The 14,401-nt window shown below is 37.8% G+C and overlaps 1 protein-coding gene across 2 annotated transcripts; it reads left to right on the forward strand.

The window, feature by feature from the left end:
- Positions 1 to 1,013: 1,013 nt before the first annotated feature.
- Positions 1,014 to 12,823, forward strand: LOC117334919 (igLON family member 5-like). 2 transcript variants are annotated; one of them, XM_033894766.1, is made up of 4 exons: positions 1,014 to 1,852; positions 6,929 to 7,011; positions 11,185 to 11,386; positions 12,547 to 12,823. In XM_033894766.1, the coding sequence occupies exons 1-4, from the start codon at positions 1,765 to 1,767 to the stop codon at positions 12,801 to 12,803; spliced, it is 630 nt and encodes a 209-aa protein (XP_033750657.1). In that variant the 5' UTR covers positions 1,014 to 1,764; the 3' UTR covers positions 12,804 to 12,823. The 2 variants fall into 2 exon arrangements, with proteins under 2 accessions (XP_033750657.1, XP_033750658.1); XM_033894767.1 differs by having other exon boundaries at positions 1,039 to 1,852; positions 6,932 to 7,011.
- The last annotated feature ends 1,578 nt before the right edge of the window (positions 12,824 to 14,401 follow it).

Here is a 14,401-nt window from a genome sequence, read left to right on the forward strand (position 1 = left end):
TTTCCTTGTCTGCTTATTGTTTAGCTTGTTACTTAATTTGTTCTTTTTTGTTTACTTTTGATGGATAGACGCAATCCTGCTGGTAATAAGTCAATTTCAACCCAATATACAATTACATACACGACCTCCATCTTCTCTTTAACATGTGTTTTAGACAAAGTACACTGAATTCATGAAATAGAGTTGTTGTCTGTGACACCAGCCAAGGTGTGTTTGGGAGCCTACATTTGTGTGTATAGCACCTTTACAGACTTTTTAGATTTTTGTGTCTATAATGACACAATAATTAATGCCGAGGGTCGTACACGTTTCACGCACGTGATTTTCGCCAGAGGAACTGATGTTGAGAAATAAGTGTCTATACATGCATGTATATTGTTTTAATTGTGTATACTGCTAGCGATTCCCATCATAGGTCTTAACAGTGCCTTAAATAGTTTAATGACCTACTCTGTGAGGAGGAAAAGCATTGTTGAAATATCGTCAGTTCATATCATATGACATATTAGCAAAGTATTTGAAAAGTAAGTACGTGTGTAGTGACAATGGCAGTCAGCATTAATAGCATCAAACTGCAAATTGAGTGGATTTTATAGCGATTGTTGCGAACAATTCTTTTCTGTTTTTGAGTTCCCGCGGTAATGATTTACATCTGTTTTATTTGGCCATTACATACACGTCACATTTCTACAAATCCTTGTCGACAAGTTTATCGACATAATCGTCAGCCTACAGAAGGCACTTTATAGCAAGTGACTAATAACGCTATCGGATGCCAAGGTCAAAACGACGCCTCAGATTCTGTTTTTGGTCGGTGCTCGGCACCGGAAGTAAGAACCGTGCATTTTAATCTCGTGGCGCGAGAGTTCATTTAGTTTGCATACATTTCTATATCATATTAAAGAAACTGACAGAGACTGATTCGCTCATGATATAATTCTTATCTATAGAATGTTAAACAACAAGGCTATGTCTCAGCCTGCGGTATTACGTCGCTAGTTAACCACATGATCTAAGGTCTCAGTCAAAACAGGTGCTAGAACGTGAAGCTCCTCCTATACATCACGGACTAGACATTGCATGTGTAATGTCGGACTGGGAATATTCAATTTTGTAAAACCGACATCAAATTCATCCAATCGGGGTCATGGCTGATTTCGATTTTGATACATACAAAAAAAACGATCTGCGAAAGTCATTACCGTTTTAACACAAAATCTACAGCCATTCTACGTGAGTACAACTGGTGATAAAAAAAACCCGCGTAGAAGGTTTTTACGAGTGTAGTGATCACTTTGCCATATAGCAGGACCTTCATCCTTTATTTTGATTATATACGTGGTGGATATAGATGGGATACATAAAGTGTATGATACATTGCTCGTTATAATGTTGAAAAACACTCGAGCTGGGTCATATTTGTGGTGAGTTTTCATTCGACATCCCCTCGCGGTACACTGGAGTAGTGTGGAATTTCAGGAGTCAGGCTGGCCTAACAAGGCCACTGCTGAATTACCCACTTGTAATGTTCAGCTTGCACTCTTGGAACACGAGCCGGAGACTGCCACCTTTTTCTGTCATGTTGTAATGACATATCATGTGTAGTGTGTTTTAAACAACGAAAGGCAATACGAGTGTACAAAGGATTTTAAAGCCGTGTTATACAAGCTTATTTTCAGATACATTGAAGGTCGCCTGAGCGTTTGACGTTTAAGCGCTTTTGTGATCATATTGGGAGTTTAGTTGTGTACCTTGATCCCTCTTATGATGGACTCGCTCACGAAAATGATGCTCGATTTGGGCGGTGTACTCTTCTTTGTCCTTTTAAGTGTTGAATTTTCCTCGTCTGCAGGTAAGCATTTATTTATCGTATTTGTGAACTAAATGTAGTTAAAATAATTAAATTGTATGTATGCTGCTAAAAAGCAGTAATTAGGAAAATTGCATTTCCTTGTCGTCCGAGCACCGATGTACGGCGTACATGTAGTTTAGTGTTGGCAACAATGGCACAGGATTTGAAATGGTTATATTGTTCCTTTAAAAGGAAACGAAAATAATATTTACATGTATCTTGGAATATCCCGAGTAGACTGGTAAATGAAACTTTACAAATCGAGCTTAAATTTTTGATTAAGAGGTTTTATTGTATAACAAAGCAAGGGGCGTTCTCTCCGGGGGTTACTGACGAGGGTTATATTGATTCAACAGTTTAACAATATGAAATTCTTCTACACATATGCTTGAGGAGAGAAAAAAGGGGGTTGGTGGCTAGACATCTGAGACATGCACGTGTAAGTCTGGGTCCCGAGTATTGATTCGAATGGCAGGGGACATGTTTATATATTCTTCGCACATATACAAATATACACATCGTCAATAGAGGAGGTTTGACATATAAACCTTTTTAACACTCATCAGAGTCAAAGTCCTCACCTCATCCCTTCCACCGCCACCATCATGATATTAGATTGTTGACCTATATATAGTGTATCGAGTTAGTTCCCTGGTGTTTGAGTACAGCTGTTCTTAGCAACTAAATTCCAGACGGTAACATAATTGATAAAGTGTTAGTGATCAGTATGTATTGCATATGATTTTAAGATTAAGATAATCATAACAATACGTTTGGTATAGAAATTATACAGAATGGGATAGTCCCGTGATGTTTATACTTAGTAACAAGTGTTGGAGAAGTCAGATTGGCCCAATGAAGTCATAGTCTGTTGTTTAACTGTACAAGGTAGTCAAGTAATGTAAACTTAAATTATATGTGTGCCATCAAACAACAGAGGATAACAGTGTTAAAAACGAAACAGTTATTCTAACTTAAAATCAATGAAACCAAACTTAATCTGTTTCATTTGCTCATGAATTTGACCAGATTAACACTGATCAGTGCGTATGAATACATGGTTAAAACCCTTCCGCGGAACGATTTCACTTTTTCTAAATTGCTGTTATAAGCATCGAATAATTATCAAAATTATCAAATTTATGTTTTCTTGTATTTTATGCAGTTCATTAAATTTGTCTCAAGAGCAACTCAATTCATGACCCCATGAAATCGACCAAATCAAGATTCAATCCTTAAAGCGACACCAGAAGCATGAGGCTTATCATCAAGTATCGAACACGTCGGATTTTCCCGGGACGATCATGACATCGACATTGACATAATGTAAAAACTTATAAACTATTTTGCTACCTCACTCTCTATGTAATATAAATTGAGTGTTTTCGACTATCTCGTAGGAAAATCGCAAGAAAATCGTCACAAGCCGGTTAACAGTCAAAATGTTGACCGATTAACAGTCAAAGATGATGACCGCGGCGTGTAACATCCGAACAGGTCCAAGCATTCAAATGATTATGATAAAACGTCTTTCTGATTCTGATCGCGATTGCCGATGCCTTCTTCATTTCTGATTATTTTTTATCAATCATGTAGCAAAAACTACTTGTTTCATAGCCTTTAATAGCAGTCAACAGTCGTGTGTCCTTAGGAATCACTTGATCGGATCGGTCACGTCTCCTCTGGGAAAGAGCTTTAACTGTTGACTAATTAGGCATGAAACCAACCAAAGACGAACACTTAAAGACAAATCAGTTATTTATATTTTATATCTGTATACTGTGTTTCCCTTCACGACAGGAGACATGTGCAGTATGTATAGTGAAGTTACACAATGAGTAGTGGTTGTATATGGTATTTCTTTCAGAAGTTACAAAACCCGAGCTTAATTTAGTGTTTTTTGTAACTTTGGAAAAATAATTAACCAGAGTTAGAAAAATACCATATACAACAACCACGAGTTTGTGTGACCTGTTACTATCACAACAGAAAAGCTATCTTGAGAATGAAGTGACCTGTTTTGTTCTTTTCACAATATCAGTCGTGGTGTAAGGATATCACCTAATTAGGAATGCCGCTAATTAATATGCAAAACTGACAAATTCGAAAACGATGGAAATATTGAAATTTATTACAAATCATAACAAAATAATAAGTAGGTTTATTCTTTCAAAGCAATACGTTGATAGAAAGCGTTATATATTTTTCAAGAATATAGCATAACAACTGCGAACTACAGTTTTGAGTAACTATTTGCAGAACATCGTGAAGCCATATGACCTCTAAGTGTTAGCCAATAAAATTGCATTGAACCACGTAATCAAAATATAGTCCCGGTCAAAGGTCATTGTGTCAACCAATCAAAACGCATTTAAAGTTTATTTCACGTGTGGTATAAACTGAATGTTATTCAACAGTTGTAATGATTATTTCATGCATTGGGAGTTGAATATCACCAACCTATTGTGGTAGAAATACTGTGATCCCTTTCACAACGTGAAACATATGCAGTATGTATATACTGTTTTCCCCTTCACGACAGGAGATATGTGAAGTATGTATAAACTATTTTCCCCTTCACCACAAGAGACCTGTCCCCTTCTTTACAGCACACATGTGCAGTAGGAAGATACTGTTTTCCTCGTCACGACATGAGACATGAGAACTATGTAGATACTGTTTTCCTCGTCACGACATGAGACATGTGAAGTATGTAGATACTGTTTTCCTCGTCACGACATGAGACATGAGAACTATGTAGATACTGTTTTCCTCGTCACGACAGGAGACATGTGAAGTATGTAGATACTGTTTTCCTCGTCACGACATGAGACATGTGAACTATGTAGATACTGTTTTCCTCGTCACGACATGAGACATGTGAACTATGTAGATACTGTTTTCCTCGTCACGACATGAGACATGTGAAGTACATTTTTTATTGTATGTAGATAATGTTTTCCTCGTCACGACATGAGACATGTGAGGTATGTAGATACTGTTTTCCTCGTCACGACATGAGACATGTGAACTATGTAGATACTGTTTTCCTCGTCACGACATGAGACATGTGAACTATGTAGATACTGTTTTCCTCGTCACGACATGAGACATGTGAAGTATGTAGATACTGTTTTCCTCGTCACGACATGTGAACTATGTAGATACTGTTTTCCTCGTCACGACATGAGACATGTGAACTATGTAGATACTGTTTTCCTCGTCACGACATGAGACATGTGAACTATGTATAAACTTTTTTCCTCGTCACGACATGAGACATGTGAACTATGTAGATACTGTTTTCCTCGTCACGACACGAGATATGTGAGGTATGTAGATACTGTTTTCCTCGTCACGACATGAGACATGTGAGGTATGTAGATACTGTTTTCCTCGTCACGACATGAGACATGTGAGGTATGTAGATACTGTTTTCCTCGTCACGGCATGAGGACATGTGAAGTATGTAGATACTGTTTCCTCGTCACGACATGAGACATGTGTACTATGTAGATACTGTTTTCCTCGTCACGAGATGAGACATGAGAACTATTTGATACTGTTTTCCTCGTCACATCACACATGTGCAGTATGTATATACTGTTTTCCTCGTCACGACATGAGACATGTGAACTATGTATAAACTGTTTTCCTCGTCACGACATGAGACATGAGAACTATGTAGATACTGTTTTCCTCGTCACGACATGAGACATGAGAACTATGTAGATACTGTTTTCCTCGTCACGACATGAGACATGAGAAGTATGTAGATACTGTTTTCCTCGTCACGACATGAGACATGTGAGGTATGTAGATACTGTTTTCCTCGTCACGACATGAGACATGAGAACTATGTAGATACTGTTTTCCTCGTCACGACATGAGACATGTGAGGTATGTAGATACTGTTTTCCTCGTCACGACATGAGACATGAGAACTATGCAGATACTGTTTTCCTCGTCACGACATGAGACATGTGAACTATGTAGATACTGTTTTCCTCGTCACGACATGAGACATGAGAACTATGTAGATACTGTTTTCCTCGTCACGACATGAGACGAGAAGTATGTAGATACTGTTTTCCTCGTCACGACATGAGACATGTGAACTATGTAGATACTGTTTTCCTCGTCACGACATGAGACATGTGAACTATGTAGATACTGTTTTCCTCGTCACGACATGAGACATGTGAACTATGTATAAACTGTTTTCCTCGTCACGACATGAGACATATGAACTATGTAGATACTGTTTTCCTCGTCACGACACGAGATATGTGAGGTATGTAGATACTGTTTTCCTCGTCACGACATGAGACATGTGAGGTATGTAGATACCGTTTTCCTCTTCACGACATGAGACATGAGAAGTATGTAGATACTGTTTTCCTCGTCACGACATGAGACATGAGAACTATGTAGATACTGTTTTCCTCGTCACGACATGAGACATGAGAACTATGTAGATACTGTTTTCCTCGTCACGACATGAGACATGAGAACTATGTAGATACTGTTTTCCTCGTCACGACATGAGATATGCTGTATTTGTTTGACAGGGAGTACAGCCACCCGATTACACCTCATCCTTATGTACAGCTACAACATCTAATTTAGAAATTTAAGATGACCGTCATGGCCTATTATCGGGTGTGATAATAGAAATCGAATTAGATGAATGGCAACCCAACCTCTGTAAAGAAGTGTAGAATGTGTGAAAGCTCTAAACTCACAACCACATAACAGCTAATTCAACGTTTTTATATAAAAAGGATCATATGAAATAAAGTTCATGCACCATTTTCTTTAAATTATATATAAAACCTTTATTTATTTTTGTTCAATATAACAGTATTCTGATTATATCAAAACCTCACAGAAATGGAAAATACCCGACAAGGAACCCAAACTACAACAAATGTGTACATTGTAGCACAAACAATTTAAATAAACAGCGAATCTAAGAGATACACGTGTGTTGGGGCCATACTGCCGCGCCTGTTAGAACATCTTACGAACAGAGCATATCTTAACACGTATTTATATACTTCTCTTCTTTTGCAGCAGCGGGCAACATTTTATACCGGAATGTCAATATAGCAGCCACAGTGGGATTGGAATGTTTCGTGGATAAGGATGATATACAGGTAGGTACAGTTTGTGTGTATATATATATATATATATACCAGGGAGTTTATACATGCACAACGTAATAATAAAAAAAAAGTTGTATTCTTTGAATAAGTAATTTATTTAACAGACATGGAATTTGTACCCTCCCTCCCCTCTCGTTTCTCTTACGTGTACTCTGTCATTCCGAGATAGTATTGACTTTGATGAAGTTTACATCAGGATTAATCAACTCATACAGCTAAGGTGGATTCATAGTGAATCCTGGTTTTAACCGATATCAGAATTGTAGGTCGATAGTTGTTCCAGTTTAGCATGACTAAATAAAAAAAAAGTAACAGCAAATGAAAATGTGTCCCGAAAAATGTTGTCATCTGGCTGTGACTGCAGCATATGAAAGGCAATATCTGATTGGTCCGCTTAATTTATTAATCAGGCCAATCAGATGTTCGTGTTTAAAAGTAACAGAGACAACCTTACAACGTCACTTTTAGGTTCTTTAGACCAAAATCTCATTCGCTTTTATAAACATGTTCAAAGTTCCTCCAGGTCCCCCAACATCCATGAAGACCATACCACGTCCCCATCGGATTCTTTTGCGTTCTTACTGTGTTGTTTAATTTCATATCGCGTTCGAATTGAGTCCTCCAGAATTGTCCAGGTCGTGGTTAAGTTGAAGAATTCTATAAAATAAAAGGTTTATTTTTTGTAAATTTATCTATTAATAAGTTTATTTATTTATCTAAAAACATTGCAGCATATGAAAGTGTCTTTGTATTCATATTCCTAAATGAAAACAAAGAAGAAAAAAAGTCTTTTAAACAATGGATATCTAATTCCATATCAATATTTGTCTCCTATCAAAAAGAGCTCTAAGTCAGCCAATTTCAAACCTACTAGGATGACGGTAAATCGACGTGAGGTCATCAGAGCGTATAGCAATACAGTATCCTGTGACGTAACATAACGGTCAGTCAATCTATCCTCGTGTCATATCTTTGTTACAAACCTATCAGGGATATTTGTCGTCGTTATAGTCTTCCGTACCATTGCTGTTCTGATGACTCACACATCTGCATGGTCAACATACATAACAATTGGACACAATAATTTTAAGTCTAGAAGCCTGTATAAATGTTATCAGTATCTGGATGAATTCCATTATGCTCAAGGTAAATCAAGAAAAGACAGAACTGATCTTTTCCCATAAGTGTCACCTCACTATGGGTCTCCAGCTAAAGGTTGGTGCCCAGACTACTGAGAAAGTCCAAGCTGTGAGAAACATTTAATAGATCTATGAACACAGAGAAACAGGTAAAGACTATTGCATTTTCCTTTATCTCCAGATCAGATACATTGTACATGTATGTAGCCAGCGGTTCATCACCACAGATGCGTGTAAGACACTGGTACATTTGCTTGTTACTTCTCGATTAGCCTATGGTAATACTTTCCTCTTTGGTGTATCTGATGTACTGATTAATCCCCTACAGAGTGTCCAGAACACTGCACCACGCCTGGTTTCATACTCATATTTGAAAGATTCAAAGACAATACATAGAGTAGCTCCGAAGTTACAGGAACATGTCACTCTTTACAGAATCCTTGTTATGCGTTCCAAACCCTCTGTAACCGGTACTCTGGAAAGGTAGCGGCAACTTTGTGGAACAGCCTACCATCTGTTACAAGGAAGTCGTAAACCCTGGCCAAATCAACCTGTTATCAGGAAGTCGTAAACCCTGGCCGAATCCACCTGTTATCAGGAAGTCGTAAACCCTGGCCAAATCCACATGTTATCAGGAAGTCTTAAACCCTGGCCAAATCCACATGTTATCAGAAAGTCGAAAACCCTGGCCAAATCCACATGTTATCAGGAAGTCGTAAACCCTGGCCGAATCCACCTGTTATCAGGAAGTCGTAAACCCTGGCCAAATCCACATGTTATCAGGAAGTCTTAAACCCTGGCCAAATCCACATGTTATCAGGAAGTCGTAAACCCTGGCCAAATCCACCTGTTATCAGGAAGTTGTAAACCCTGGCCAAATCCACATGTTATCAGGAAGTCGTAAACCCTGGCCAAATCCACCTGTTATCAGGAAGTCGTAAACCCTGGCCAAATCCACCTGTTATCAGGAAGTCGTAAACCCTGACCAAATCCACATGTTATCAGGAAGTCGTACCCTGGCCAAATCCACATGTTATCAGGAAGTCGTAAACCCTGGCCAAATCCACATGTTATCAGAAAGTTGTAAACCCTGACCAAATCCACCTGTTACCAGGAAGTCGTAAACCCTGACCAAATCCACATGTTATCAGAAAGTCGTAAACCCTGACCAAATCCACCTGTTAACAGGAAGTCGTAAACCCTGACCAAATCCACCTGTTATCAGGAAGTCGTAAACCCTGGCCAAATCCACATGTTATCAGAAAGTCGTAAACCCTGGTCAAATCCACATGTTATCAGGAAGTAAAAACCCTGGCCAAATCCACCTGTTATCAGGAAGTCGTAAACCCTGACCAAATCCACCTGTTACCAGGAAGTCGTAAACCCTGGTCAAATCCACATGTTATCAGGAAGTAAAAACCCTGGCCAAATCCACCTGTTACCAGGAAGTAAAAACCCTGGCCAAATCCACCTGTTACCAGGAAGTCGTAAACCCTGGTCAAATCCACATGTTCACGTCTGTTATAGACAACCTCTCGCTCCCATTTTACCATTTTATTGCTCGAGCCGATTTAACATGTTTTGTAAATTGTATATATAACACTTGAAATGAAATCTATTATTGTATTATGGTATGTGATGGGGATAGGAGTAATTCTGCACATCCGATAGTTTGTTATACAAATGTTGTTTACCTCCTTGTATTATCATTATATTTCTGACACGATCAATAAAGTGACGAGGACGGAAGGAGCGGAAGGATATCACAAATCTAAACAGGAAATGGAACCTCGGGATCTTAGCCGAAATGTACACTCTATCCGAACATAGGATTTCCACAATTAAACAATAACAGTTTGTTTGTGTCCCCTTTTAAAATATGAATCGATGTAAAATTAGGTGTCGAATATTAAAATGTTGTTTTTTTTTTTTTTTTTTTTCTTGTTTTTTTCCCCAAAAATATATTCTTCTTTTGTTTCTTAATGTTTTGTTATGCCTCAGCCTTGGTATCTATTCTGTCTAATTAGATAGCTCTTTTAAGTTTTTACCTATTTTCAGTAACAATATCATATCTTCTGATATTTTGGTGATAATCCAATCCACGGTTCTATGGATGTAGCCTATGTTTTCTTTCTTTTTCTGCTCCAGTAGATATTGACTGTTTGTGTTCTGTGTGTCAAAATGTCTGACGTCTGGTGTTTGGTGCCAGAGGAAACTCGGGCTAACTAACTCAAAAGACAGCCAAACGGATATACAAGTATCGGGATGCAAACAAAATAATAATGATAAACATATCGATAAAATGAAAATAATATCATGTCGATCTCAAGTCATTATTTTTGTTAACAAGGAATTAAGTCCTTAAATATGTAACCAGAGTCGCTACAGAAAGCAAGAGGACCATAACCCTTAATGGTCATCTGACATTTGAATAATTATATATAGAACGCAAACTTACAGCAAAATTCCCCCTTTTCGGCCACCCCACTCGGGGCCCCAAGGGTCAAATTAGCCTTATTTATATAAAGTATTATTGTCCTCCCCAAAAATGTTTAACACCAAATTTGGTGGTAATCCACCCAAGGATTAAGAAAGAGCGGGGTTCTAAAGCAAATTTCAGCAAAGTTCCGCTGTTTGAGCACCGCCCCACTAGTCAAATGGGTCATACCAGCCTCATTTATATGAAATATGATTGCACTTTCCCAATTATAAAATAGTCTGCAAAATTGTGATGTGATGTTGATTAATTGTCCAGCGATATATCATGTATTTATTAAAGCAAAAGTCTGAACTTAGAACTTTTTAATATAGAGACAGAAAATAGTTCAAAATTGCTGAGCATTTCATGGTATTATTTTTTTATTATTAAATTGGAGTCTCTAGAGACAAGATTGTACTATGCGCAAATGTTAGAACCGTGTGCAAACGTAAGTTTGTGCCGTGTGCACATGTTACAACGTGTGCAAGGGTTCGTAGCTTCCGATTTTATTATTTTTTTTAATTATGTTTATTTCTATTTCTGCAGATAGTTTGGACAAGGAACAGACGAATACCAGTTGTTATTGGGACAAAGGTCATGGGGGACAGTCGGGTCAAGTTGATGATGGATTACCCACGAGAACGTCATCTCCACATAGAAAACGTCAAAATGTCCGACGCTGGCTCGTATGAATGTCTAGCAGATTCCCAAACAACGCCACTAGTCATATACAACCTTACAGTTTTAGGTGTGTATCTGAGGTAACACAAAGGTGCATAGGTTGTCAGCAAAAACATGGTCAAAGTTCGGATACAGTGCAAGCACGTACACGGGAAAATAACAATTACCATGAAAACTGTTAAACATATGTACGTATAACACCGTCACCAACATTCCATAACCTAGGGAAAAGTTCTCGATAGGTCAGCATTAAAGATTTAAAAGGTCCTTAACTTCCTCAAATCTAATAATACTTTCTAATGGAACATTACCTTAAGACGGGGAATGGTATTGAATCTAGGCCAGATATTCCGGAGACTAAGTGTCTTCAGCCTCTTCGACGCGTATTTCCGTTATGTTAATGTATGTCAAAGTTAAAAAAAAATATCACGTTCTCAAATAACAAAGTGAGACCATCAAGGGGAAAGACATCATGGACAGCCACAAAACAAGTCACACAATTGGCTGAAAATGTGCGCGTCTCTTGTACCACGTGATATTAATCATGATCTTAAAGATGTTTGTTTAAATCAAAGCTCAACATTCGCGTTGTAACTCAACTGGTATTGAATCCATAACTTTTATGGAAATAGTAGATAGTGTAAAAGTGAAAGACAAAATCAGATGTGTTTCGATACTGAGAAAAGTGTTTAATATCTTCTCAACATAATGTACAGAAGAAAATCTCGATGCTAAAGGGATTCTGGGAAACCTGTTTTGGGTCAGAGTTGACTAAATCGTTACCCTAGCACGTGGCCGATAGTTGAGAGGCGTCAATTAAAGATTGATATTCAGGCTAAATTTAGGAAACTGTGCCATCCGACTACTTAAACAAATATGTTCAAAGGGGTATCCCCGTCATACACAGGGTATTGTCTGGGATACATTTCCATATACAGTGTATGAATAAGTTATACAGTGTATGTTTCGAAACAATCTGTTTGTCGGCTTGTTTTTTTTTTGTTTTTTTTTTGTTTTGTTATTTTCTTTGTTTAAAATTAATTTCATGTAAAATTTTATGTCGGTTTATGGGGTTTGCCTTTGTATGTATATATTTCACCTTGGTCCTGTGTCTTTATTTCTATGTTCTTCCTTTAGATTAGACTATTTAAGCTTATCATAGTTATTACATTATATCATTGTTTGATATGTAACTCATACAATTTCAATTGGATTTTGTAAAAACAGCAAAACAAAACCTTCAGATAACATCCACAGTGGCAATACCAGAAGTTACAACCGAAACACAAGAAGGCATGACAACTACAGAAAAGGAAACAAAACCGGACCGGACTTCACCGGAAGTGAAACCAACTTCCGCTCTTACAGACGGAAACGGAGTGGAGGAGAAACTAGCGGGCAACAAAGGGACCGGAGTGCGTACTGGATACGATTTTATGGTGCTATTTATAGTTATGAGTTTTGGAATTCTGATGCGGTTTTGAAATAAAAGTTTGTTACAAAATCGATGACTTACTTCCTTTCTGTAAATCACACTTACATGTACTTAGGTTAGTTCGAAATGAATTTAAACTATCCATTAAAAGTCAAGTTTATCGTTTTTTTGTTACTTTTAAGTTTTTTTTTCGAAATTGTTAGAATCTATTTCTAAGATTGATTACATAGATCAACTTCAATTCATTACATACAACTTGAGGATGAATATACACAACATTAGTTCTATCACAAAACCGTGAAGAAGTTATTTAGGGTGGATATGTGTTTGTAATGTTTCATGTATGGTAATTTTTTTTTCAATGGGATATACTTAAAAATCCCCCATATTTAACTATATAACGGTTGTTTGATTTTTGTCATTGTGAATGTGAATATATTCTGGATAACAGATAAATATAACAAACACCTGTCATTCTGACGGAGTTCTTTTCGCCAATAATACAGCCTCAGTTGTCTTATTTAAGAAATAATTAACGATGATTCGTGTATTGTTGCAGGATATACAACAGGACGAAGATATTTTGCAATTTTAATTAATAACTCAGGCGGCCTGAGTTATTAATTAAAATTGCAAAATATCCGAGTCCGAGTTGTATATCCTGCAACAATACACGAGTCAGAGTTGATTATTTCTATTCTACCATGAACTGTTTAGTTCTGAGATCTACCTCTTCCTAATAGAAAAAACGGCAACGAAATCCCAGGGAAATGTGTCGCTACATGGCTGTTACAATTCTCAAGAAACGATAATTCGCGCGTGCTAATGAATATTCAAAAGCTGGCGTCATTCCAAAGCCAGTTGACGGCAACGTTGCGAGAACTTTCGGGGATGTCGGCCAGCAATTCATGTAGAAGTGTTCTCCAAAGATTGCCTGTGAAAATTGACCTTACAATATATTTTTTAGCAAAGTCTGCTCTGGGTGGATAGAAATTAACAATCTGGCAAATTTCTCCATTGTAAAATACATGGTCTCCGACGTTCAAACGTTTTGGCGCCGCCATGTTTGTTTACAAATTCACGATTTTGGAGGGGAAAGATTGTAACAGCCGTGACTCACGAGCGTGTATTATTGACACGAGAGTGTATTACTGGCAAATAATACACAGTTTTAAACCAATCAAAACTGGCGTTGCATAGCAAACATGGTAGAATACTTAATAATCCATGGCATTTGAATATGTCATTCCCATGTCTGAAATTGTAATCGCTTCAGATCTAGTCAAAAGAATTGAATGCCTAGAAATGGCCGTGTCAGGTCTGGCCATACCTAATGACAGACCAGAAATGGCCGTGTCAGGTCTGGCCATACCTAATGACAGACCTAAATGGCCGTGTCAGGTCTGGCCATACCTAATGACAGACCAGAAATGGCCGTGTCAGGTCTAGCCATACCTAATGACTGACCAGATGATTATGGTCGTGTTTGATCTGGCCATAACTAATGAGTGACCATATATGGTCATGTTTGATCTGGCCATACCTAACGACTGACCAGATATGATCGTGTTTGGACTGGCCATACCTAATGACTTACTTGATACGGTCGTGTTTGGACTGGCCATACCTACTGACTGACCAGCTATG

This window comes from Pecten maximus, chromosome 9 (assembly GCF_902652985.1).
Source record: "Pecten maximus chromosome 9, xPecMax1.1, whole genome shotgun sequence".
NCBI lineage: Eukaryota > Metazoa > Mollusca > Bivalvia > Pectinida > Pectinidae > Pecten > Pecten maximus.

What these genes read in the sequence shown, in the direction of transcription:
- LOC117334919 (XM_033894766.1), top strand. Translation starts at nt 1,765, where the DNA reads ATGATGGACTCGCTCACGAAAATGATGCTCGATTTGGGCGGTGTACTC. An exon ending in TGAATTTTCCTCGTCTGCAG is followed by an intron (nt 1,853 to 6,928) that starts GTAAGCATTTAT and finishes CTTCTTTTGCAG; the next exon opens with CAGCGGGCAACATTTTATAC. An exon ending in ATACAACCTTACAGTTTTAG is followed by an intron (nt 11,387 to 12,546) that starts GTGTGTATCTGA and finishes TTGTAAAAACAG; the next exon opens with CAAAACAAAACCTTCAGATA.